This window comes from Pipra filicauda, unplaced genomic scaffold (genome assembly GCF_003945595.2).
Source record: "Pipra filicauda isolate LSUMZ 115617 unplaced genomic scaffold, ASM394559v2 scaffold185_size1782982_pilon, whole genome shotgun sequence".
NCBI lineage: Eukaryota > Metazoa > Chordata > Aves > Passeriformes > Pipridae > Pipra > Pipra filicauda.
In genome coordinates, this window is record NW_024104293.1 from 1,683,779 (window position 1) to 1,708,229 (window position 24,451).

At 69.2% G+C, this 24,451-nt stretch overlaps 4 protein-coding genes across 5 annotated transcripts; 3 read left to right on the plus strand and 1 right to left on the minus strand.

Moving 5' to 3' along the window:
• The first annotated feature begins 305 nt into the window (after positions 1-305).
• Positions 306-6,229, plus strand: DGKA (diacylglycerol kinase alpha). 2 transcript variants are annotated; one of them, XM_039380089.1, is made up of 22 exons: positions 306-376; positions 458-566; positions 640-720; positions 809-858; positions 1,041-1,115; positions 1,200-1,319; positions 1,390-1,507; positions 1,915-2,003; positions 2,307-2,426; positions 2,731-2,829; positions 2,917-3,006; positions 3,123-3,196; positions 3,434-3,508; positions 3,585-3,670; positions 3,747-3,836; positions 3,913-4,073; positions 4,155-4,219; positions 4,691-4,781; positions 4,854-5,028; positions 5,473-5,593; positions 5,681-5,741; positions 5,849-6,229. In XM_039380089.1, the coding sequence occupies exons 5-22, from the start codon at positions 1,065-1,067 to the stop codon at positions 6,209-6,211; spliced, it is 2,049 nt and encodes a 682-aa protein (XP_039236023.1). In that variant the 5' UTR covers positions 306-376; positions 458-566; positions 640-720; positions 809-858; positions 1,041-1,064; the 3' UTR covers positions 6,212-6,229. The 2 variants fall into 2 exon arrangements, with proteins under 2 accessions (XP_039236023.1, XP_039236024.1); XM_039380090.1 differs by having other exon boundaries at positions 5,844-6,027.
• A 65-nt stretch (positions 6,230-6,294) lies between these two features.
• Positions 6,295-10,868, minus strand: PMEL (premelanosome protein). The gene is made up of 12 exons (XM_039380081.1): positions 10,563-10,868; positions 9,680-9,799; positions 9,457-9,603; positions 9,249-9,380; positions 9,007-9,168; positions 8,479-8,874; positions 8,145-8,399; positions 7,599-8,048; positions 7,431-7,524; positions 7,144-7,346; positions 6,983-7,070; positions 6,295-6,577 (listed from the first exon to the last, which is right to left on the minus strand). The coding sequence occupies exons 1-12, from the start codon at positions 10,780-10,782 to the stop codon at positions 6,418-6,420; spliced, it is 2,427 nt and encodes an 808-aa protein (XP_039236015.1). The 5' UTR covers positions 10,783-10,868; the 3' UTR covers positions 6,295-6,417.
• Positions 10,869-11,966: 1,098 nt separating this feature from the next.
• On the plus strand, positions 11,967-15,219 carry CDK2 (cyclin dependent kinase 2). The gene is made up of 7 exons (XM_027751323.2): positions 11,967-12,331; positions 12,400-12,477; positions 12,735-12,855; positions 13,123-13,293; positions 13,365-13,466; positions 14,394-14,597; positions 14,674-15,219. Exons 1-7 carry the CDS (start codon positions 12,216-12,218, stop codon positions 14,776-14,778), a joined length of 897 nt encoding a protein of 298 aa, XP_027607124.1. The 5' UTR covers positions 11,967-12,215; the 3' UTR covers positions 14,779-15,219.
• Positions 15,220-15,920: 701 nt separating this feature from the next.
• Positions 15,921-24,419, plus strand: RAB5B (RAB5B, member RAS oncogene family). The gene is made up of 6 exons (XM_027751324.2): positions 15,921-16,005; positions 20,700-20,920; positions 21,076-21,227; positions 21,304-21,426; positions 21,509-21,602; positions 22,184-24,419. The coding sequence occupies exons 2-6, from the start codon at positions 20,758-20,760 to the stop codon at positions 22,297-22,299; spliced, it is 648 nt and encodes a 215-aa protein (XP_027607125.1). The 5' UTR covers positions 15,921-16,005; positions 20,700-20,757; the 3' UTR covers positions 22,300-24,419.
• Positions 24,420-24,451: the final 32 nt, after the last annotated feature.

Sequence of the window (24,451 nt, forward strand, 5' to 3'; positions counted from 1 at the left end):
CACCCGGGGGAGGGGGGCTGCGCACGTGTGGGGGCTCTGCACACGTGTGCACACACCAGGGGCAGCCGCACACGCACACACAGCGGCTCCACACGCGTGTGTGCGTGCGTGTGTGTGTGGCCCCCAGCAGCCTTGCACGTGTGTGTGGCCTCTCCTGTGTGCCAGCACACGCGTGTTCTCCTGTGCAGACGTGTCAGGGCACACACGTGTGTGGCCTCTCCCACGTCAGGGCACACACGTGCCCAGCACACACATGTCAGAGCACACATGTCAGAGCACACGCGTGTCCCTGCCCTCAGACAGCAGCCGGAGGGTGCAGGACGTGCTGCAGGATTTCGGCACCGAGGGGGCTCTGGCTCAGCCCCATCAGGGCAAGGTGAGACCTGGGGGCCCCCCGTGGGGCGCGGGGGGGTCGGGGGGTCACCCCCCAGCCCCCCAACCCAGCTGTGCCCCCCAGAGCCTCGACCTGGAGGGGTTCTCGCGGTTCCTGCGGAGGTACCTGGAGAGCGACGATGTCCCGGAGCCGCTGTGCCGGCGCCTCTTCGCCTCCTTCCAGAGCCAGGACGGTGAGGGGGGGCTCGGGGGGGGCCCGGGGGGGTTTTGGGGTCCCTGGGGGGCTCACGGGGTCCGTCCCCACAGGCAGCGACTGCGTCTCCCTGAGTGATGTCTCCTGCTACTTCTCCCTGCTGGAGGGGGGACGCCCCGAGGACAAGCTGGAATGTGAGTGGGGGGTCCCAGGGGGTCTGGGGGAGCCCCAAGGACAGGGGAGCCCAGATTTGGGGTCACCTCACCTGCTGTCTCCCCACAGTCTCCTTCAAGCTGTATGACAAGGACGGGAACGGGGTCCTGGACAGCTCGGTGAGCACCGGGGGGCTTTGGGGGGACTGGGGAGGGGACTGGGGGCTGTGGGGGGACTGAGGGGGGGGAGGGCTGTGGGCATTGGGATGCTGTTGAGGGGCTGTGGGAGCTGGGGGGGCTGTGAGGGGGGTCTGTGGATGTCGGGGGGCTGTGGGACCCCCCCAGCTGTCACTCCCCCCCAGGAGGTGGATCGGATCATCACCCAGATGATGAGGGTGGCCCAGTACCTGGACTGGGATGTGACGGAGCTGAAGCCGGTGAGCAGGGCTGGGGGGGCTGTGTGGATCTGGGGGGATGCCCCCCATCCCCCTGCCCCTCCTCTGAGCGCCGTGTCCCCCCAGATCCTGCAGGAGATGATGCGGGAGATCGACTACGACGGCAGCGGGACGGTGTCCCTGGGCGAGTGGCTGCGGGGGGGGGTCACCAACATCCCGCTGCTGGTGCTGCTGGGGCTCGAGGGGGTGAGTCTGGGGGGGCTGAGGGGGACCCCCTGCCCGGGACCCCCCCCGAGTGCCCCCCGTGTGCCCCCAGGACATGAAGGACGACGGGCAGCACCTCTGGCGCCTGAAGCAGTTCTCACGTCCTGCCTTCTGCAACGTGTGCGAGGGGCTGCTCGTGGGGCTGCGGAAACAGGGGCTGCGCTGCTGCCGTGAGCAGGGCTGGGCTGGGAGGGGTGGGGTGGGGTGGGATGGATGGGATGAGGTGGGGTGGGATGGGATGGGATGGATGGGATGGGATGGATGGGATGGGATGGGATGGGATGGGATGGGATGGATGGGATGGGATGGATGGGATGGGATGGGATGGATGGGATGGGAGGGGATCGGATGGGATGGGATGGGATGGATGGGATGGGATGGGATGGGATGGGATGGATGGGATGGGATGGATGGGATGGGGACAGGGCTGGGCTGGGCTGGGATGGGATGGATGGGATGGGATGGGATGGGATGGGATGGGATGGGATGGATGGGATGGGCTGGGATGGGGACAGGGCTGGGGACAGGGCTGGGCTGAGGTGGGAGGAGGGCCCAGCTCCGAGCCCTGTTCCCCCAGTGTGCCGGTTCACGGTGCACGAGCGCTGCGCCCGCCGGGCCCCCCACAACTGCATCAGCACCTACGCCAAGAACCGCAGGGAGGCCGAGGTGAGTCCACTGTCCGTCCGTCTGTCCGGCTGGGCATCCACCCACCCACCTGGGCATCGACCCACCCACCCACCTGGGCATCCACCCACCCACCTGGGCATCGACCCACCCACCCACCTGGGCATCCACCCACCCACCTGGGCATCGACCCACCCACCCACCTGGGCATCCACCCACCCACCTGGGCATCCACCCACCCACCCACCCACCTGGGCATCCATCCATCCACCCATCCTGCCGGGGGTGACCCGGCCGGTGGGGTGGGGTGGGGTGCCGAGGGGTGACCTGGGGGGTCACCTGCAGGTCCAGGCCCACGTGTGGGTGAGGGGCGGCTGTGACGGTGCCAAGTGCAGGGAGTGCCAGAAGAAGATCCGGAGCTTCCAGAGCCTGACGGGGCTGAACTGCGTGTGGTGCCACCGCAAGGTGGGGGGGCCCGGGGTCCCCAGTCCCCCCCGGCCGCCCTGACCCCCTGGCCCCAGATCCACGAGGAGTGCCAGCCCCTCCCCCGTGCTGTCCCTGTGCTGTCCCCATCCCTGTGCTGTCCCTATCCCTGTCCCCACCCCTGCACTGTCCCCATCCCTGCACTGTCCCCATCCCTGTGGTGTCCCCATCCCTGTGGTGTCCCTATCCCTGTCCCCACCCCTGTGGTGTCCCTATCCCTGTCCCCATGGTCCCCCTGCTGTCCCTATCCCTGTCCCCGTGGCCCCCCTGCTCCCTCTGTCCCCAGATCCATGAGGAGTGCCAGCCCCTCGTGCCCCCAGCCTGCGACTGTGGGGTCCTGCGGGACCACGTCCTGCCCCCCGCCTCCATCTACCCCGTCCTGCTGGTGAGTGGGGTCCTGGGGGTGCTCCTGGGGCAGGGATGTGCCCCCCACTCCCCACCCGGCCCCCCTGAGCCGGTGTGGGGGTCCCAGGAGAGGCAGGACAGCCAGAGAGACAACGGTGGGACGCCGGTGGAGGAGACCCCCCAAGTGTTCACCACCCCTGAGGGGCAGGCGCTGCGGGTGAGCCACGACCCTCCCGCACCTCTGGGACCCCCCCGGGACCCCCATGGGCCCCCTCGAGTCCCCTCCATATCTGCCCACCCCTGGGGCCAGGCTGACATCCCCTCTCCCCCCAGGTCAGTCCCCCCCCCGACACCCACCCACTCCTCGTCTTCGTCAACCCCAAGAGTGGAGGGAAACAGGGGGAGAGGTAAAGGGGGGCTGGGGGGTCCTGGGGCTGCTCTGCACCCGGGGGGGGGCCGGGATGGGGTGGGATGGGACAGGGAGGGGGACAAGGGATGGGGTGGGGTGAGATGGGATGGGGTGGTTTGTGGGAACCAGGATGATGGTCAGACCATATTTCATTATGGTGGGGAGGGGGTGGCCACCGGTCCCCCCAGCCCTCCCTGTCCTCCCCAAGCCCCCCCAGCTCCCCCTGTCCCCCCAGGGTGCTCCGGAAGTTCCAGTACCTGCTCAACCCCCGGCAGGTTTATAACCTGCAGAAGGGAGGCCCCATGCCCGGGTGAGTGGGGATGGGGACAGGGGGGCACTGGGGTGCCCGGGGGGGCCCAACCCAGCCCTGACCCCCTCCCTCCCAGGCTGGATTTCTTCCGGGACGTGCCGGATTTTCGTGTCCTGGTGTGCGGGGGGGACGGCACCGTGGGCTGGATCCTGGATGCCATCGGTGGGTGCTGCCCCCCCCTCGCTGGGCGCTGCCCCCCCCGACCCCCCGGCCCCTCCTCACCCCTCTTTCCTTGCAGACAAAGCCAACCTGCCCCGCCGGCCGCCCGTGGCCGTCCTGCCCCTGGGCACCGGCAACGACCTGGCCCGCTGCCTGCGCTGGGGGGGAGGTGAGAGGGGCGGGGCAGCCCGGGGACACCCCCGTGCCCCCAGCCCCTCTCCCCGTCCCACACCCCCCCGCCGCAGGGTACGCGGGGCAGGACCTGCGCAGGATCCTGTGGGAGCTGAGGAGCAGCACCGTGGTGCAGATGGACCGGTGGGGGCTGGAGGTGCTGCCCCGGGACCCGGCGGCCGAGGGGGACCCGGTGCCCCAGGGCATCATCAACAACTACTTCTCCGTCGGGGTGGTGCGTGGGGAGGGGGGTGGCCACCGGGGGGGGGCCGTGTGTCCCCCCCAGGGCCTCACTGTCCCCCCCGGGCCCCCCCAGGACGCCTCCATCGCCCACCGGTTCCACGTCATGCGGGAAAAGCACCCGGAGAAGTTCAACAGCAGGTGGGGGGGGGACAGGGCCACTCCCCCGGTGTCCCCGTGGTGTCCCCATCCCTGTTCCCTTGGCATCCCCATCCCTGTGGTGTCCTTATCCCCATCATGTCCCCGTGATGTCCCCCATCCCCACGGTGTCCCTGTCCCCACCCCCCTGGTGTCCCCATCCCTGTCCCCATCCCTGTCCCCATCCCTGTCCCCTCCCTGTCCCCATCCCTGTCCCCATCCCTGTCCCCTCCCTGTCCCCTTCCCTGTCCCCATTCCCTGTCCCCACCCCCCTGGTGTCCCCATCCCTGTCCCCATCCCTGTCCCCATCCCTGTCCCCTCCCTGTCCCCATCCCTGTCCCCATCCCTGTCCCCTCCCTGTCCCCTTCCCTGTCCCCATCCCTGTCCCCACCCCCCTGTCCCATCCCTGTCCCCTCCCTGTCCCCTCCCTGTCCCCATCCCTGTCCCTCCCTGTCCCCTTCCCTGCCCTCCCAGGATGAAGAACAAGCTCTGGTACCTGGAATTTGCCACCTCAGAGACCCTTTTCTCCACCTGCAAGAGGCTCAAGGAGCACCTGAGTGTGGAGGTGGGAGGGGTCCCTGCCCCGGGGCGGGGGGAGTTGGGGGGCTCTGCCCGGCCTGACGTGCCCCCCCCCCAGGTCGGCGGGACCCCCCTGGAGCTGGGGGGGTCCCTGGAGGGGCTGGCAGTGCTCAACATCCCCAGCACCCACGGGGGGTCCAACCTGTGGGGCGAGACCCGGCGGGCGAGGGGGCCCAGGGCGGCACAGCCCCCCAACGTCACCGACAGCGAGACCCTCCGGAGCTGCGTGCAGGGTGGGTGGGGGACCCCTGCCCAGGGCCGGGGGGGACACCACGGGGACAGGGGGATGGGGACACCACGGGGACAGGGATGAGGACAGAGATAGGGATGGGGATGGACAGGGATAGGGACAGGGACAGGGATGGGGACAGACAGGGATAGGGATGGGACACCACGGGGACAAGGACAGGGATGGGGACAGGGATAGGGACAGGGACAGGGATGGGACACCACAGGGACCAGGACAGGGATGCCATGGGGATGGGGACGATATGGGGATGGGACCCCACAGGGATGGGGACAGGGATGTCACGGGTATGAGGATGGGGGTGACGGGGGGATGGGGACAGGGGGTGGGGATGGGAATGAGGACGCCACGGGAATGGGGGCAGGGACATCATAGGGAAGGGGATGCCAAAGATCTGCCCCCATTGCCCTGCCCCCCCCGTGCCCCCCAGACCTGGGTGACGGGCGGCTGGAGGTGGTGGGGCTGGAGGGGGTTCTGGAGATGGGGCAGATCTACACCGGGCTGAAGAGCGCGGGGACACGCCTGGCGACCTGCTCCGAGCTCACCCTGAGGTGAGGGGGGTCTGGGGGGGCCCGGGGGGCTCGGGGGGGCTTGGGGGGGCTCAGGCCCCGCAGTGACTGACCTGGGGGGGTTTGCAGGACACTGAAGGCCCTGCCTATGCAGGTCGATGGGGAGCCCTGGATGCAGCCGCCCTGCACGGTACGTGGACACCCCCCCATCCTCACTGAGCCCCCCAGGGACCCCCGAGCGTGGGGAGCCCCCCCAGCCCCCCAGCCCCCCGCCCCAGCCTCTGTCTCGCAGATCAGGATCACCCACAAGAACCAGGTGCCCATGCTCATGGCTACCACATCCCGGTTCTGCGGCGTCTTCGGCACCAAGAGGGGCTCCCTCGAGGCCTGAGGGGGCCGGGGGGGGCCGGGGGAGCCCCCCCGAGCTGTGCCCGGGCAGGGAACACAGGCCAACCCTGCCTACCCCCCCTCCCCAGCAGGAGCAGGGGGGCCGTGCCCCTCCCCTGCCCCCAGGGGTGCTCAGAGCCTGGGGGTGCCGGGGGGGCAGGGGGGGCTGCACGAAGCCCCCCAGGGTGCAGCGCAGTGGCCAGAGCCCCCCACCCCGCCTGGCCCCCCCGCTATTTATTCCCCCCCAATTCCAAGTGCCTGTTGCAGGAATAAAGCTGGTGTTGTGACGAGCACTGGTGCTGGTTGTGCCCCCCGGGACCCCCCCAGGCCCCCCAGACACACAACCAGGCGGAGGCACCGGCGCAGATGAGCCTTTAATCTTGGTGGCACCGAGGCCACGCGACCCCCCCACGGCCCGCGGCCCCCCCCGGGTCTGGGGGCTTGGGCCAGGCAGGGGCGGCGCGGGGCGGGGGGGGTCCCTAGACGGTGTTCCCGCGGAGGAGGGGGCTGCTCTCGCCGCTCGGAGCCCCCCCGAAGGCCCGGTGCAGCAGCAGGCGGAGGGCGGGGCCGGGGGGCAGCCACCCCCGGGGCCGGGGGGCCGGGGGGGCCACGGCCAGCAGGGGGGTGTACTTGACTCGTCTGGGGGGGCACGGAGGGGGGCAGTGTTGGGGGGGCCGTGGAGGGGGGCCCAGGTTGTGCCGGGGTGCCCCCACCCCACAGTGTGTGTGTGTCCCATGTCCCCCCCACCCCACGGTGTGTGTGTGTCCCCAGTGTCCCCCCCACCCCACAGAGCCCCCCACCCCACTGTGTGTGTCCCCCCACTCCCTGGTGCCCTCCACCCCATGGGGGGTGTGTGTGTCCCCAGTGTCCCCCCCACCCCACAGGGCCCCCCACCCCACTGTGTGTGTCCCCAAGTGTTCCCCCCGCCCCACAGAGCCCCCCACCCCACATGGTGTGTCCCCCCAGTGTCCCCCCATCCCACAGAGCCCCCTGCCCCACGGTCTGTGTGTCCCCCCCCGTGTGTCCCCCCGATGTCCCCCTGACCTGTAGGTGTAGGCGGCCGTGCCCAGGGCAGCGGCGACGAGCACCAGCCCCACAAAAATCGTGGGGCTTCCCGAGGCCGGGGCAGCGCCTGCGGGCAGGGACAGCTCAGCACCCCCGGCCCCCCAGGCCCCCCCACCCCCAGGGCCCCGTCCCGCTCCCACCTCCGACGGCCACGCGGGTGCTGGCCACGGCCAGGCCGTTGCCGTTGGCCAGGGACACGTTGAGGCAGTAGAGGCCGGACTGGTTGAAGTCCTGGCGCAGCACGAGTTGGCAGCCGGGCGCGGGTGCCACGGCCGAGCACGTCTCCGTCTGCGCCGTCTGGCACTCGGGGTCGGCCACCACCGTGCACACCTCCTGGGGGAGGCTGCGGGGGGGCGGGGGGGCTCAGCCGGTGTGGACCCCCCGCCCCAGCGCGGGGTCCCGCCCCCGTCCCCCTGCCCGTGCTCACCTCCCCTCGCACGTCACCGTCAGCTCCACGCTGCTCCCGCTGCCCTCGGGCACCACCGGCACCACCTGCACGATGGCCACGCTCTCGATGCCCTCTGCAACCAAAGGGGCGGGGTGGGCTCAGCTGCCCCCGCCCGGAGCCCCCCCGAGCCCCCGGCCCGGCACTCACGGACGATGTCGAGCTGTGTGGAGAAGGTGCCGTAGCGGTACAGGATGCAGCCGGTGGAGTCTGCGGCCGGTGCCTGGCGCTTCACCAGCACCAGCGGCGCGGCGGTGGCTCCGGCGGTGGCTCCAGTGGTGGCTCCGGCGGTGGCTCCGGCGGTGGCTCCAGTGGTGGCTCCGGCAGTGGCTCCAGCCGTGGCTCCAGCCGTGGCAGCAGCAAGGGATACAGCCGTGGCTCCCACGGTTGCTCCCACTGTTGCTCCAGCTGTGGCATCGACTGTGGCTCCAGCTGTGGCATCAACTGTTTCTTCAACTGTGGCATCAACCGTGACTACAACTGTGGCTCCAGCTGTGGCATCAACTGTGACTCCAGCTGTGGCTCCCACTGTGGCTTCAGCTGCAGGTCCAGCTGTGGCACCAGCTGTGGCACCATCCGTGGCTCCGTCTGTCTCTGCATCTGCAGGAGAAGGGGCTGGGAAAGGCCGAGGGGACACCGAGCCCTGGGGAACCCCCCAGACACGTCCTGCCACCCCCTGCCCAGGGCAGCACCCACCTGCAGCCATCGTTCCCTCCGAGGGCGCGGGGGCCACCGTGACCAGCGTGTCCCCTGCCGGGGCCACCGAGGTGGGGAGCAGGGGAGCCCCGGACACGGCGGGAGAGCCGGTCCCGGTGCCGCTCACGGCGGTGCTGAGCGCCAGGAGGGCGGGCTCGGTGCCAGCGGGGTCCGAGGGCTCGGTGCCAGCGGGGTCTGAGGGCTCAGCCGCCGATCCCCCCGTGGGCTCCGCCGGCTCGATGGGGGCTGTGGGAGCTGCGGGCAGAGCGAGGGCTGGGGGTCACTCCTGTCGGGGAACGCCCGTGGGACCCCCAGACCCGCCGCGCTCCCTTACCGGTGCTGGGCGCCCCGGTGGTGCCCTGCCCGCCCGGCGTGGTGCCCGCGGGCTGGGTGGGCGTGGGGCGCGCCGAGGGCGGGGGGCCCGTGGTGGGGTTCACGATGGGGGCGGCGGAGGTGCCGCAGGGGCTGAGGGGGATGGCGGCCTGCAGGGTCAGGCGGGCGTTGAAGGACCCGGCCTCCAGGTAGGTGTGGGTGACGGTGGGGCTGCGCGAGATGAGGGTCCCGCTCTGGTCCCCGAAGTCCCAGGAGTAGGCGACGTCGGCGTCGCGCAGGTACCGGCTGGGGTCGTGCAGCCGCACGGTGAAGGCCACGGCGCGGTTCCGCACGAAGCGCCCGTCGCCCGCCGCCACGTCCTGCACCTGCTTCACGTCCACCGCGAAGGGAACCTGGTCTGGGGGGGGCACGGGGGGCTGTCGGTGGGGCCGTCGCCGTCACCGGTTCTTGTCCCACCGCCCCGGTACCCGTCACCCCGACACCCACCGCCCTGGCACCCGCAACTCCACACCCGCAAGCCAGCACCCACCAGTGACGCTGAACTGAGTGCTGGCACGGCCGATGGGGATGAACTTCTGACGGCCACGGTAATGGTAGACAACGACCTCCATGGTGTAGGAGCCGAGGGGGACCCCGGCCGTGCCCACCGTGAGCCGCGACGCCGCCCCATCCACCACCTGCCAGTAGCGCCCTGTGGGGTGGGGACGGGGGGTCAGCACCGTCTCAGGGCTTCCCCAGATCCTGGGGAGGGGGCTGGGGTCGGGGCCTCACCCCACGTCCACCAGACGTAGACGAATTTGCCCCGCTTGCCCCTGGGGAAGGGCTGCCCGTCGGGGAAGACGCCGCCCACGTCCTCGTCCGGCTGCTCTGGGAAGACGGGATCGCCCCGGGCCACGCGGGTGCCTGCGGGGAGCAGAGGGTGAGGGGCGCAGGGTGGGGGTCCCGGGGCCAGGGGTGGGGGACTGGGGTGGCCGCTGACCGTTGACGGTGCAGTTCTGGCTCCAGACGACGCGGCCGTCGGGCAGCACCGCCTGGGTGCCGGGGAAGCGCAGGGCGATGGAGAACGTGGCGTCGGCGCCCGCCATGGTGGGAGCGTCGTTGCTGATGTCGAAGGTGACGTCGCCGCCTGCCCGGCACAGGGATGGGGGGCTCAGGGACACGCCGAGACCCCCACGGCCCCCCGGCCCCCCCAGGGCACCCACCTCGCCAGCAGTCGCGCATCCCCTCCTGCCACGGCCGGTACAGCCCCGCGTCCCAGCTCCGGAATGCCGCCGGCCGCCCGCTCCAGGCCCGGCTCCGCTCGCGGCTCTGGCCACCGGCTCCTGTGGGACGAGGGCATTGCGGCACCCAGACCCCAGCCCAGCACCCCCGGCCCACCGGGGAGCCCCCCGGGACGTGCTGCCCCCTCGGTGGGGTGTCCTCGGGGACCCCGGGCCATGTGACGGGGCTCGGGCCAAGCCCCACGCGGGGCAAAGCCCATCACATGCGCCCGGCGCCGCCTCCAAAGCCCTTTCATGTGACGCTCAGCTGAGCCGGCGCCGGCAGCCCCGGGCAGGGTGGGGTGGGCACCCCCCTCACAGCCCCCCACTCCCGGGGGGCTGCCAGGTCCCCCCCGCTCCCCACTTTCGGTCTACCAGGTCTCCCCGTATGACCCCATTTGTAGGGGGCTTAAGGACCCCCCATGGCCCCACTGTCAGGGGTCTGCCGGGTCCCCCACGTCCCCCACTCTCAAGGGTCCAAAGAGTCCCCCCATGCCCCCCTACTCGCAGGGGCTGCTGGATTCCCCTCGCAGACAAAGGGGGCCCCCATTTGTGGGCAGCACGGCGTCGTGTGTCCCCCGTTTACAGAGGGATGGGGACCACCCTGTCCCACCCCGCTCCCGAAGGGCTGGAGGTCCCCCCCTACATCTTGGAGAAGGACGAGGACCCCACAACGAGCTCCCCAAGGGGAGATAATTGGGGTGTAGTCAGGATTTGGCTCTGGGGGGTTCTGCTCCCTTCGGTGCCCCCCGTAGCCCTCAGAGTGCCGGGACGGTCCCGTGTCGGGCTCTGGGTGCTCCCCAGACCCCCCCAAACCCACACTTACGACGCTGAGCCGCAGCCAAGGCCAGGAGGGTCCCCAGGACCACGATCACCCTCAGCACCCACATGGTCCTTCCGTGTCGTCTCCCCCCACGCTCGGGCACCGCCGGGGTAGAGGCGAAGGGGTCGGGAACGGGGAGATTTAAAGGGGCTCTCATTTGCATAATCCCACCCCAAAAAAGGGGGGTCCCAGCCCCTCCCCCGTGTGCTGCGTGGGGACACATGTGTTCATGCGTGTACGGCCCCGGTCACACGCTCCGGCCCTTTTCCGGGGGGGAGGGAGTGCGGGGGGACACAGAGACCCCCCAGCCCGGGGAGGGGGTTTGGGTTTGGAGGTGCTGCCCCCCTGCTCTCAGCACCTGGTGGCCCCAGGGACGTGGATTTGGGGTCCACGGGGACCCTCCACCCACCGAGCTTAGGGGGGCCCTGGTGTGCAGGGTGGGGGGCACACGTGGGGAGACCCCCGATCTGACACACACAGAGGGGTCCCCCATCCCACCGACATGGGAAGACCCCCACTCTGCACAGGCGGGGGGACCCCCAATCTGACACCCACGAGGGGACCCCCATCCCACTGACACGGGGGGACCCCGATCTTTTCTGCTGGGGGTGTTTCCAGCGCCCACCCGGGACTCGCACCCCGGGGGGGTCCCACCCGCGCCCGGGGGGGTCCGTGTGCTTGGTGTGACTGCTCGTGCGGGACCGTGCCCGCGGGGCCGCGTGTGCGGGACAGACCCCGGAGAGCCCCGTGACCCCCCGCCCGGTGCTGCTGCCCCGTGTCCCCCCCCACGCTGCTGCCACCCCCGCCCGTGGGGGTGATTCTGAGCCTGGCACGGGTTTCCTCCGGTGATCGGCCTCGCCCGGAACCCAGGGGGTCTCCGGGACCCCGTTCGGTGTCGGGGGACCCAATCCCTGGCGGTGGTCGCGGGGAGCCCACTTGTGACCCAGTGGGCTCCCGGCCGGGGGTCCCGGCAGGAACCTGCGCGGTCCCGATCCCGATCCCGGTGTCAGTCCCGGTCACTGTCACGGTCCCGATCCTGATCCCGATCCCGGACCCCCCGGTATCGCTTTAAGGGATCTCCCGCGTCGGCGGTGACGTCACGCAGGCCCGACCAATGGGACGGCGCGGGGGGCGTGGCCGGCGGAAGGCGGGAAGGGCGGGGGGCGGGGCTTCCCCCCGACAATTGTCGCGCGCGCGGGGGGGACGCGGCGGCCGCGCTCGGGAACCCGCGACCCCCAGGGACCCCCCCCCGGGACCCCCCACCCCCGGCACACCCCCCGGGACACCCCCGGGACACCCCCGGCACAGCCCCGGGACACCCCCTCCACCCCCGGGACCCCCCCACCTCCGGCACACCCCCGGGACCCCCCCACCCCCAGGACACCCCCGGCACCCCCCGGGACATTCCCCCAGCGCCGGGACACCCCCACCCCCGGGACATCCTCCGGCACCCCCCCCCTCCGGTGACAGCCTCCTTCCCCCCGGGGACACCCCCCTGGGACCACCCCCATACCCCCTCCCCTCCACCCTCTTCCTGTTCCCCCCCCCCACTGTTTTCCCGGTTCCTCCAGGACCGGGACACCCCCTCCCTCCCCTAGACCCTCCTTTCCCCCCCCCGCGGGTCCCCCCCCGGGCCGCCCCTCCCGCGACCCCCCCATGGAGAACTTCCAGAAAGTGGAGAAGATCGGGGAGGGCACCTACGGCGTCGTGTACAAGGCCCGGAACAAGGTGACGGGGGAGGTGGTGGCACTCAAGAAGATCCGCCTGGACACGTGAGTGGGGGGTCCCGGGGGGGTCCGGGGGGTTCGGGGGTCCCGGGGCTCACCCCCCCTTCCCACAGGGAGACCGAGGGCGTCCCCAGCACGGCCATCCGGGAGATCTCCCTGCTCAAGGAGCTCAACCACCCCAACATCGTCAAGTGAGTGGGGGCTGGGGGGAGCCCTGGGACCGTGCCGAGCCCCGTGGCTGTGAGGGGACCCCGGCTGGGGGGAGCCGTGGCCATGGGGGCCCCCGTGGCCGTGGGGAGATGCAGGGAACTGTGGCTGTGGGGTGGCCCCATGGGGAGCTGAGGCCTTGGGACCCCCGTGCCCCTGGCTGTGACAGCCCCGTGGCCATGCCAAGCCCCGGGGCTGTGGGGGGGCCCTGTGGCCCAGGCTCTGCCCACCCCTCCCTCAGGCTCCTGGACGTGATCCACACGGAGAACAAGCTCTACCTGGTCTTCGAGTTCCTGCACCAGGACCTGAAGAAGTTCATGGACTCCTCGTCCCTCAGCGGCATCGCGCTGCCCCTCATCAAGGTGGGAGGGGGCCACGGTGTGGGGCCCTAAACCCCCCCGGGGTGACTCTGGGGTCCCTTGGTGTCCCCCAGGATGTGCCCAGGGGGTCCGTAAACCCCCCCAGGGTGACACTGGAGTGCCCCATGGCACATCCTGGGGCATCCCATCGTCACCCGGGGGGCTGTGGGGACCCCCGGGCAGGCCCCAGCTCACCCCGAGCGGGGGTCCCGGGGGGCTGAGCAGCCTGGGGGAGGGGTCCCGGCCACGCTGACCCCCCCGGCCCCGCAGAGTTACCTGTTCCAGCTGCTGCAGGGCCTGGCGTTCTGCCACGCCCACCGGGTGCTGCACCGCGACCTCAAACCGCAGAACCTGCTCATCAACGCCGACGGCGCCATCAAACTGGCCGACTTCGGGCTGGCCCGCGCCTTCGGGGTGCCCGTGCGCACCTACACCCACGAGGTGGGCGCCGGGGGGGCTCTGGGGGTGCTGGGGGGGTCAGGGGTGCTCACGGCGTCCCCCGGGTGTGGCAGGTGGTGACCCTGTGGTACCGAGCCCCCGAGATCCTGCTGGGCTGCAAGTACTACTCGACGGCCGTGGACATCTGGAGCCTGGGCTGCATCTTCGCTGAGATGGTGGGTGACACGGGGGTCCCCAGAGCCCCCCGGGCTGATGCTGGGCCCCCCCAGCGTGCTCAGAGCCCCCAGGATGACGGTGGGGTCCCTGGGAGTGTGCCCTGGGGGTCCCCCATACCCCCTCCCCCAGGGTGGTGCTGAGATCCCCTGGATGTGCCCCAGAGTGACTCTGGGGTCCCCCAGGGTGCTCAGACCACCCAGAGTGACTCTGGGGTTCCCCAGGGTGTGTGCTGGGGGTCCCCAGACCCCCCTGGTGTGACACTGTGGACCCCTGGGCTGTGCTCCCCCCACCCTGGGGGTCAGCCCAGCGGCTCCCGGGGTGCAGCCCTGACGTCGGCAGGGTGTGGGGTGACAAAGGGGCTTTGTGAGGGTCCGGGGGGGACATCATGTGAGGCCCCCCCATGCCCACGTCACGCGGGCGACCACAGCCCCCGGAAATCCGGGACAGGGGGGTCACGAGGGGCTGGTGTGAGAGCTCACGGGGTGGGGGCCGCGTGTGACCCCCATCCCTGGGGGACAGACCTCCCCTGGTGCTGCACTGGGGGACAGCGAGGAGGAGGGGGGGGATGAAGGTGCTCAGCCCCCCCAGTGCTGGTCCCAGGGACCCCCAGGAGGGGCCGTGGCCATGCTGGGGGTGGAGCAGGGCCCGATGTGAGACCCCCTGTCCCTCTGGGGGTCCAGCTCTGCACAGGGGGGATGCCTGGGGGGGCTCAGAAGTGTAGGGGGGGGTAGGGGGTGGGAGAATGGGCGTCCCTGGGATGAGACCAAGGGTTTGGTGCCCAGGGGGTCCCCAGAGCCCCCCAGCGTGACTCTGGGGTCCCTTGGGTGTGTCCTGAGCGTCCCCAGACCCTCCCCGGGTGACTCTGGTCCCCCCCAGGGTGCTCAGGCCCCCCCGAGGTGACTCTGGGGTCCCCCCCCCCCGCCCAGATCACCCGCCGTGCCCTGTTCCCGGGGGACTCGGAGATCGACCAGCTCTTCCGGATTTTCCGCACCCTGGGGACCCCCGACGAGGCCGCCTGGCCGGGGGTCTCGGCCATGCCCGACTACAAGCCCAGCTTCCCGAAATGGGCCCGCCAGGACTTCGGCAAAGTGGTGCCTCCGCTGGACGAGGAGGGGCGGAAGCTGCTGGCGGTGAGTGAGGGGCTCAGGGCGGTGGGGGGGCGTGTGCGACCCCCCAACCGCCCCCTCACCCCCTTTCCTCCCCCAGCAAATGCTGCACTACGACCCCAACAAGAGGATCTCCGCCAAGGCGGCGCTGGGACACCCCTTTTTCCAGGATGTCACCCGAGCTGTCCCCCACCTGCGCCTCTGAGAACCCCCCCACCCCAGGGGCCCCCCCAGAGCAGAGCCAGACCCCCCCCACCGGGACAGGGGGGGTCCCAAGGCCCGTCCTGCTCCGCCCCCACAGCACCCAGGGGGCCCCCCCCCAACCTGGACTCTTGGCACTTAATGGCCCCTCTGGGGGGTCTCTGGGACCAGCACGGGGGGGGCTGAGCACCTTTGTGTCCCCCCCCATCCTCCTCCCCCTCCTCGCTGTCCCCGAGCTCGGTGCTATGGGGGGGTCTGTCCCTGCCTCGTCTCAGCCCCGCGGGGGTGGGACACTGGTTTCATCCCGGGGGACTCCCACTGATGGGGACTCCCCCTTGTCCCCCCCTGGGCCCCTGCCCCCCCCTCGGGGGCCCTGCTGCCCCTCCCCTCCCCCCTCGTGGGTTTTTTTTGTAACTTCTGCAAATTTTCGTAGCAAAATGTCGAACTTGGCGTGTGGTGCCTGCAAGGGGGGGCGGGGGGGATTTCGGGGGGGGACTGTGTCACCGTCGCCCCCTGATCTGTCACATCACTCCCCCATTGCCCCCTCTGCCCGTGGGGCCCCCCAAATGGCACCCAGACCTTCCCCCCGTTCCCCTGTTCGTGTCCCCCCGTCCCCACCATGTGCCCCTGTAGGGCCCCCCCGTAGGGCCCCCCCGTGTCCCCTTTGCCCCCCAAACCCCCCCGTGTCCCCCCAGCCCCGGGGGCACCCGAGGTCACGCCCCCGTGCGCCCTGGAGCGTCGCGATTGGCTAGCCGTGGGCCCGCCCCCCAGCCATGGGCGGGGCGCTCATGGGTCGCGGCTTCCGGCGGCCCCTCCTGTCAGTCACGGGAACCACCTCCTGTGATTAGGCGAGGCTGCATCTCCCCGCGTTCTCATTGGCTGCTGGCCCTCTCGAGGTCCGCCCCCTTAGGTCACCTTATTTGTTGTCGGCTCCGCGCCCCCTGCGCGGCTCCATTAGTCCCATGCCGTGTCGCTCAGCCTAGGTCCCGCCTCCTCATGACGCTCCCTCCCTTCTTATTGGCCGTTTCCCTGCCCATTACCCCGCTCGCCGCCACCCATTTGCCAAGCCGCGCGGGGGCGGGGCGCCATGCCCTGGCCCGTCCTCCCATTGGCGCGGCGCGGAGGCGGGTGCGGCGCTGATTGGCTGTGGCGCCGCTCGGTCCCGCCCGCGGCAGCAGGGTTTGGTTGAGCGCTGTTTGTGCGCTCGGGGCCGCGCCGGGAGCGACCGGAGGTACCGGGGGGGCACCGGGGGGGCACCGGGGGGGCGGCACCGCCGGGGCGGCGCCGGGAGCGGGGGGGGCACGGCGGGGCGGGAGCGCGGGCACGGGCGGGCCCCGGGGAGCTGGGGGAGGTTGGGGGGGCTCCACCCCCCGGGCGGGGTTTGGGGAAGAACTGGGGGGGCCGGGACCCCCTCCCGGAGGTGTCGCGGGGTCGGGGCCGGGTCCTTCCCGTGGGGAGCGGGCGGTGCCCCGCTATGGGGTTTTACCCCCCTCCCCGCTATGGGGGTGTTTCCTCCTCCCCAGTACGGGGGTCGTTACCCCCCCCTCCCGTTCTGGGGGTCTCTACCCCGTTCTGGGGGTGTTTAGCCCGTTTTTGGGGCACTTCTCCCCACACTTGGCCGGTTCTGGGCCTCCCTTCCCCGGCCCGGGCAGAGGCACCGGGAGCCCCCCGGCCCCTCCCCGGGAGGGGGGTCCGGGTTGGGCTGTGGGACCCCCCGTGTTTGGGGCCGGTCCCAGTCCTGGTAGGAATTCCCGGTGTGGGATTGGCTGCTCCAGGAGTTTGGGGGTGAATCACGGACAGGGAGACCCCCCCCATTCCCCCCCAGCTCCTGCCCTATCCCTGCGCTGGGGGGGCTCCTCTGGGGGGGCTGGGGGAGGCCCCGACTCCTTCCCTGCCGGGTGCTCATCCCTCCTCCCAGTCCCTGCCCTGGAGCTGGGGATCTGAACTGGGGCTCCCCCCGAGCTGGGGCTCCCCAGAATTTGGGAACCCTCAGAGCTGAGGCTCCCCCCAAGTCGGGGTTCTTCCAGAATGGGGGTCCCCGGGTGCCTTCACCCTGAGCTGGGGCTCCCTGGGCCTCTCCTGCTCCACTGAGGCTCCACTGAGCCACGGGGTGCTCTCTGTCCTCGGGTGTTCCCTGTCCCCCAGGGTGCTCCCTGTCCCCCAGGGTGCTCCCTGTCCCCCAGGGTGCTCCCTGTCCCCCAGGGTGCTCCCTGTCCCTGGAGTGTGGGTCTCCAGCAGCACAAACCCCCCAGAGCCATCAGGACACGGAGGTGCCTGGCCCTTCCTGGAGCAGCACATCCGTGGATTCTGTCCCAAGGGAATCTCCTGTTCCCCTCCAGGGATCCCCTGGGATCTCTCTGGGAGGATGAGGATCCTCTCCGGGGGGCCCTGGGCATGTGGTTGGATTGGGGAGGGACGGTGGGGCCGGGTGGTCACTGTGCCCGAGGGGTTGGGGGACAGCCAGGGCTCGGCCAGATCCCTGGAGCTGGGACAAGATCCCGGAGTGTCACTGGGGAGGGGTCCCAGCGTTTCAATAATCAGGGGTCCTAGTGTTTGATTAGGGAGGAACCCCAGGGTTCCATTGAGGAAGGATCCCGGTGTTTTGTTAAGGAAAGGTCCCAGTGTTCCACTGAGGAGGGATCCTGGTGTCTTGTTGGGGAAGGATCCCACTTTTTCGTTAGAGGTGGATCCCAGTGTTTGATTAGGGAGTGATCCCAGTATTCCACTGGGGAGTGGTCCCAGTGTTCCATTAGGGAGGGATCCCAGGGTTTCCCTCCCCCGGGGTGCCCGTCAGTCCCTCACAGCCGAGTCCTGGCTCCTCTGTCCCGGCCCTGTGGCCAAGGCCGGGCTCCCCCCGGGCCCCCTGGCACTGCTGGGGCCGGTCCTGGTGGTCCCTGTGGCCACCCCAGCACTGCTGGGGCCGGTCCTGGTGGTCCCAGCCCCACGTGGCTCTGTCAGGGCGCGGTTGGGCCACAGGAACAGCCCGGGTGGCAACAGGAAAAGCCGTTACTGGCCGGGCTGTCGCAATCCCAGTGACGGGCTGTCCCGGCTCCATCCCAGCTCCGTCCCGGCTCCATCCCAGCTCCATCCCAGCTCCGTCCCAGCTCTGTCCCGGCTCCATCCCAGCTCCGTCCCGGCTCCATCCCAGCTCTGTCCCAGCTCTGTCCCAGCTCTGTCCCGGCTCCATCCCAGCTCCGTCCCGGCTCCATCCCAGCTCCATCCCAGCTCCGTCCCAGCTCTGTCCCGGCTCTGTCCCAGCTCTGTCCCGGCTCCATCCCAGCTCCGTCCCAGCTCTGTCCCAGCTCCGTCCCAGCTCCGTCCCAGCTCCGTCCCGGCTCCGTCCCAGCTCTGTCCCAGCTCCGTCCCAGCTCTGTCCCAGCTCTGTCCCAGCTCCGTCCCGGCTCCGTCCCAGCTCCGTCCCAGCTCCGTCCCAGCTCTGTCCCAGCTCTGTCCCGGCTCCGTCCCAGCTCCGTCCCGGCTCCATCCCGGCTCTGTCCCAGCTCTGTCCCAGCTCTGTCCCAGCTCCGTCCCAGCTCCGTCCCAGCTCCGTCCCGGCTCCATCCCAGCTCCATCCCAGCTCTGTCCCAGCTCTGTCCCAGCTCAGTCCCCTTTAGGAAGGGCTGCACCAGATGGTATTTTGGGGGAGCTGGAGCGAGGCCCCTCAGGATCCCTGTGGCTTGACACAGCCCTGGTTGATCCATTGTCAGGGCAAGATCCCAGTATTCCATTGAGGAGAGATCCCAGTGCTTTGATGAGGAGTGATCCTGGTGTTTCGTTGTGGAGGGATCCCAGTGTTCCATTGAGAAGAGATCCCAGTGTTTCACCAAGGAAGGATCCAGTGTTTTGTCAAGGATGGATCCGAGCATTCCATCAAGGTGTGATCACAGTATTCCATTAGAGAGGGATCCCAGGGTTCCATTCAGGGGGCATCCAGTGCTCCAGCAGCCAGGGAGAGCAGGGTTGGTATCCCCACGTGCTGCCTCGCTCCGTGGATCCAGCAGCTGACAGCACGGGAACACCCGAAATGGCAGCAGAATCCCTGGGATTGAGGTGTGGGCACCTTCCACCTGGAGCTGGGATGTTCTGGTGGGAACTGATGGGTCTGATGGCCCAATAATCCAAGTTCCCTCTGAGGGAATCCGAGTCTGGGGGATTGTGTCTCCCATGATCCCTCAGAGGATCCCTGGGATCTCCTGGATCCGTGTGGCCAACACAGGTGGGGATGGACACGTCCTGGAGCATTGGCTCCATCCAGAGCTGGATGGGGCCATCCAGCCCCAGGTGTGAGAAGAGCTGAAGCCTCCAGGAAACCAGGGGCTCCGGGAGGTGTCCAGGGGCTCCAGGAGGTGTCCAGGGGCTCTGAGGGGAGCAGTGGGGAAGGGATGGCTCCGTCCTGGAGCTCCCCTTGGAGCAGGGGGGAGGAGGAAGCTCCCACCTCCCTGTGGAGGAGGAGCCCCCATGGTGCTGGGAGTCCACAGAAAGCCGGGATCCACCGGGACCCAGAGGTCCTGGAAAAAGTGCTTTGGGGGTTGTAGCATTGCCTGTGCCTCGGGAAGTGATGTGTGGAGGAGTTCGTGTTCCCAGGGCTCTGCCGGGCCTTGGGGGGGAACAGAACAACCCCCTTCTCTGGGATAGCCGGGTTGGATCTGTGCTGGGGTTGGAGTTGTTTCCTGCTGGGATCCGGCTGGATCCCTGCTCCCGGGAAGGGGAACTGGCCACAAACAACTTTCTGCCTGGGCTGGTCTCTGATCCCTGTCCTGGCCCCGCCAGAATCTGCTGCGGGCTCGGGACGGAGCATTCCTGGGCACAGCGAGGTTAGATCCCGAGACAAACACAATCCCGGCAGGAATTCCTCCTGCCCGGTGACCCCGGGGCTCCCGGTTGGTCTCCGAGTGCCCCTCCCAGAGCCGCGTGTTCCGGGCGCTGACAGGGATTGTTCTCCATCCCAGGGAATGTGCAGGGGTTGTTCTCCATCCCGGGAGATGTGCAGGGGTTGTTCTCCATCCCAGGGAATGTGCAGGGGTTGTGCTCCATCCCGGGGGATGTGCAGGGGTTGTTCTCCATCCCGGGAGATGTGCAGGGGTTGTTCTCCATCCCGGGGGATGTGCAGGGGTTGTTCTCCATCCCAGGGAATGTGCAGGGGTTGTGCTCCATCCCAGGGAATGTGCAGGGGTTGTGCTCCATCCCAGGGAATGTGCAGGGGTTGTGCTCCATCCCGGGGAATGTGCAGGGGTTGTGCTCCATCCCAGGGAATGTGCAGGGGTTGTGCTCCATCCCGGGGGATGTGCAGGGGTTGTTCTCCATCCCGGGGGATGTGCAGGGGTTGTGCTCCATCCCGGGGGATGTGCAGGGGTTGTGCTCCATCCCGGGGGATGTGCAGGGGTTGTGCTCCATCCCGGGGGATGTGCTCTGAACCCCGACCTGGGCAGCACCATCAGCCCCTGCTACTCCAGTCGGGAGTGGAAAACAAAGCAAAACCGGGGAGAAATAAACAAAAAAAACCCCCAAACCAGGGCGAGGGGACGTTTGGGAAGAGCCGGGGAGTTTTCCAAAGCCTCTTCCCGGCCGGCAGCCGGAGCCACTGTGGCATCTCCCGGGCCTGGAGCCGCCGTCCTGCCGCCCCTTCCCGGCTCCGGCGTGTCCCGGCTGGGGCTGCTCGGGGAGCGGGAGGAGTGCTGACTCACTCCCAGCCTCCTCGGCTGCCGGATCCCGGCGGCCTGGCTCCCAGATTAGCTCCTTCCCACCCAGCTGCTCCAGGAAATCCCTCGGGAATTGGAGCTCGGGGAGCGCGGCCGTGGCCGGCGAGTCCCTGCCCCGTGCCGGGGGGAGCCCCGGGGAGGGGGGAGACCCCCGGGGACGGATCCCGTGGGGATGATCCCGCCCTGGGGGAGCGTTGTGCTGAGGGCTCTCCCCTTCTCCCCCCAGGAGAGCCGAGGGATCGGTGCCTTCCCAGCTCTCCAGTGGGTCCGGCAGCACTGGGGCCATGACGAGCCGCGGGGCCGCCAGGCCCAACGGGCAGTCCCAGGCCAGTAAGATCTGCCAGTTCAAACTGGTGCTGCTGGGAGAGTCGGCCGTGGGCAAGTCCAGCCTCGTGCTGCGCTTCGTGAAGGGGCAGTTCCACGAGTACCAGGAGAGCACCATCGGGGGTGAGTCCCGTTGAACACGAGCCCAGGCTGCCAGTCCCTCCCGGGACGCGAGCGGGGGCGCAGGGAGGGCTCCCCGGAAGGACTTGGGATGCGGGGAAGGACCCGGGGTGCAGGGGCGGCTCCCCCGGCCGTCACTGACCCCCCCCTCCCGGCAGCGGCGTTCCTGACCCAGTCCGTGTGCCTGGACGACACGACGGTGAAGTTCGAGATCTGGGACACGGCGGGGCAGGAGCGGTACCACAGCCTGGCCCCCATGTACTACCGGGGCGCCCAGGCCGCCATCGTGGTCTACGACATCACCAACCAGGTGGGGCAGGGGCTCGGGGGGGTCCTGTGTCCCCACAGGGATGGGAATCGTCCCTGAATTCCCAGCTCTGCCGCAGGAAACGTTCGCGCGGGCGAAGACATGGGTGAAGGAGCTGCAGAGACAAGCCAGCCCCAGCATCGTCATCGCCCTGGCCGGCAACAAGGCTGACCTGGCCAGCAAACGCATGGTGGAGTATGAGGTGAGGGGCCTCCTGGGGGTCCCGGGGCCGGGGGCGCTCCCGGGGCCGGGAGGTGCCGGCGCTGACGGTCCCGTCCGTGCAGGAGGCGCAGGCGTACGCGGACGACAACAGCCTGTTGTTCATGGAGACGTCGGCCAAGACTGCCATGAATGTGAACGACCTCTTCTTGGCCATCGGTGAGGCTCCCCGGGGGCACGGGGGGGCTGGTTGTCCCACCCCCAACGGGCTTTTTGGGAGGCTGAGCAGGGCAGGGGGGGTTGTGCCAGGGCTGGGAGGGAGCAGCGCAAAGGGAAGCGGCTCCTTCTCACTGGGAAGGGCCCAACTGGAGAAAAGGAGGCTCAGGGGGGACCTTCTCGCTCTCCACAGCTCCCTGACAGGAGGGGGGAGCCGGGGGGGTCGGGCTCTGCTCCCAGGGAACAAGGGACAGGACAAGAGGGAACGGCCTCCAGCTGTGCCAGGGGAGGGTCAGGCTGGACATCAGGAGGAATTTCTCCATGGAAAGGGTGCTCAGGCCTTGGCAGGGGCTGCCCAGAGAGGTTTGGAGTCCCCACCCCTGGAGGTGTCCCAGGAAGGCCTGGAGGTGGCACCCAGAGCTCTGGGCTGGGGGACAAGGTGGGCATCAGGCACAGGGGGGATCCATGGGCTGGGAGGGCTTTTCCCAGCCTCAAGGATTCTGGGATTCTGTGCTGAGGTGACTCAGCTGGGTCGCCCCTCCCAGTCCCACCTCCCAGTCCCACCTCCCGTGTCCCCCCTCCAGCCAAGAAGCTGCCAAAGAACGAGCCCCAGAGCACGAGCGGCGCCGGGGGCCGGAGCCGGGGCGTGGACCTGCACGAGCAGAGCCAGCAGAACAGGAGCCAGTGCTGTAGCAACTGAGCCAAGACCCCACCTCCATCCCCGTCCACGCCGCACCTCCACCCCGGCACCGAGACCCCCGAACCAGGACCCTCCCAGAGCTCCTCTAACTGCACTTTTTAATGCTTCGAAGCCACCACTCGGCACCCGATCCCACCTGGCACCCGATCCCACCTGGCACCTGATCCCACCGGCTCCCGATCCCAACACCCCACCCACCACCCCGGAGGCAGCGGAGCCAGATCAGCTGGGACTTAACTTCTGAGAAACAACGAACTCTTCTTCACTTTGTATTATAGGTGCAAATAGCGCCCTAACGCTCGGATTCCTCCCTCCATCTCCCCCTCTCCCCCTCCCTCTCTGCTTTGGGAAATCTGGGTTCCCCAAACTGCCCCCTCCTGCCCCCACCCCGTGGGGGGGGTCCCGGGGGGCGGCAGCTCCGAACCGGCCGGAACCAGAGCCCTCCGGAGCCGACGGGGCTTTTCCAGAGGGTCTGGCACGGATTTCTCCGGAGTTTTATTATTTTCTCCCCCCTCCTCTCTCCCGTTGGGCTGTCGGGGAGAGGGAAGCTGCAGTGTCCTTCATTTCTTCCGAGGTGGCCTTTTTGATGGAAGATTGGAAGTGCCTGGGGACTTTTTTTGGGAGGGGGGCAGTGGGTTCCTGCCGGACCCCGAGCGCTGCAGGCGACCCCTCCCCAGCGCCCGCCCTCACTCCGCTGTGTTATGGCTCTGTGGGCACGTCCCCACGGTCACCCCAGCTGTGGCCACCCCTCAGTGGTGTCCCCACAGTCACCCCAGCTGTGGCCACCCCTCAGTGGTGTCCCCACGGTCACCCCAGCTGTGGCCACCCCTCAGTGGTGTCCCCACAGTCACCCCAGCTGTGGCCACCCCTCAGTGGTGTCCCCACGGTCACCCCAGCTGTGACCACCCCTCAGTGGTGTCCCCACAGTCACCCCAGCTGTGACCACCCCTCAGTGGTGTCCCCATGGTCACCCCAGCTGTGACCACCCCTCAGTGGTGTCCCCATGGTCACCCCAGCTGTGACCACCCCTCAGTGGTGTCCCCACGGTCACCCCAGCTGTGGCCACCATGTCCCCCTGGTGATCCCGGCTGTGGTGGCCCCCCCAGGTGCCCGCAGTGATCCCACCCCATGGGTGACATCCCCCCAGTGATGCTGGTGGCCACCCCACAGGTGACGTGATCCCAGCTGTGGCTGCCCCACGGGCGATGTCCCCCTGCTCATCCTGACCTCGGTGACCTTGGCCACACCCCACAGGCTGTCCCCTGCTCCTGGTGATCCCAGCCCACGTCCACGTCCCCCTGGTGCTCCCACCGATCTCCACGGTTTGTCCTGGTCCTGGTTTGCACTTTAGTGGTGAAATGTCCTGTTGGGACTCACCTCGGTTCTGTTCGTGTGGCCGGGGGGTGCCGGGGGGGCAGCGGTGCCACCACCCTCCCCTTGTCCCTCTGCTTTTCCCTTCGGAACTTCTGGAGCTGGAGGGACCCTCAGTGGTGGGGTGGGACAGGCGAGGTCCCCCGTCCCAGGTGCTGCCACACAAGGGGACACCCCAAAATGTGGACACCCCAAATCAGGGACACCCCAAACTGGCAGCACCCACCTGGGCCTGGCTCCCTGCTGGCAGCGTGGGGGGCTCTGGGGACCCCTCGGGCCCGGGGGAACTGGGGGGGCCGTGGCTGTGGGGCAGAGGGACCAGTCTCATATGAAGCCCCCCAGCACGGGGGCAGAGCCCACAGGATTTCAGCCCCTCCCGCTGCCGGGGCAGCCCCCCAGGGACCCTCTGGCCACCGTTCTGGTGCTCCCAGTGCTTCATGTCACGGCCTGGGAGCCCCCCGAGTGGGTGACACGTATTTAACAAGGGCTGGGGACCCCAGACCCCCTCCCCATCTTCTAGCCCAAACCCTGGACCAAATGAGGGACACTGCAGCTTCTCTCACTCTTTTTTTTTCCCTCTTTTTTTCTGCTTTTTCTCTTATTATTGTTATTATTTTTGCTTTGGGAAAGCTCCTCCATCGCAGTGAAATAACAATCGTGGTAACAGAACTCGGCCGCTAATTTACCGATGTATTTAATGTAAGTAAAACCAAACCGAACAACAAAAACAGAAGGAAAACAAAAATAAAGAACTTTGTGTGCTCAGGGCGGGGTTTGGGGC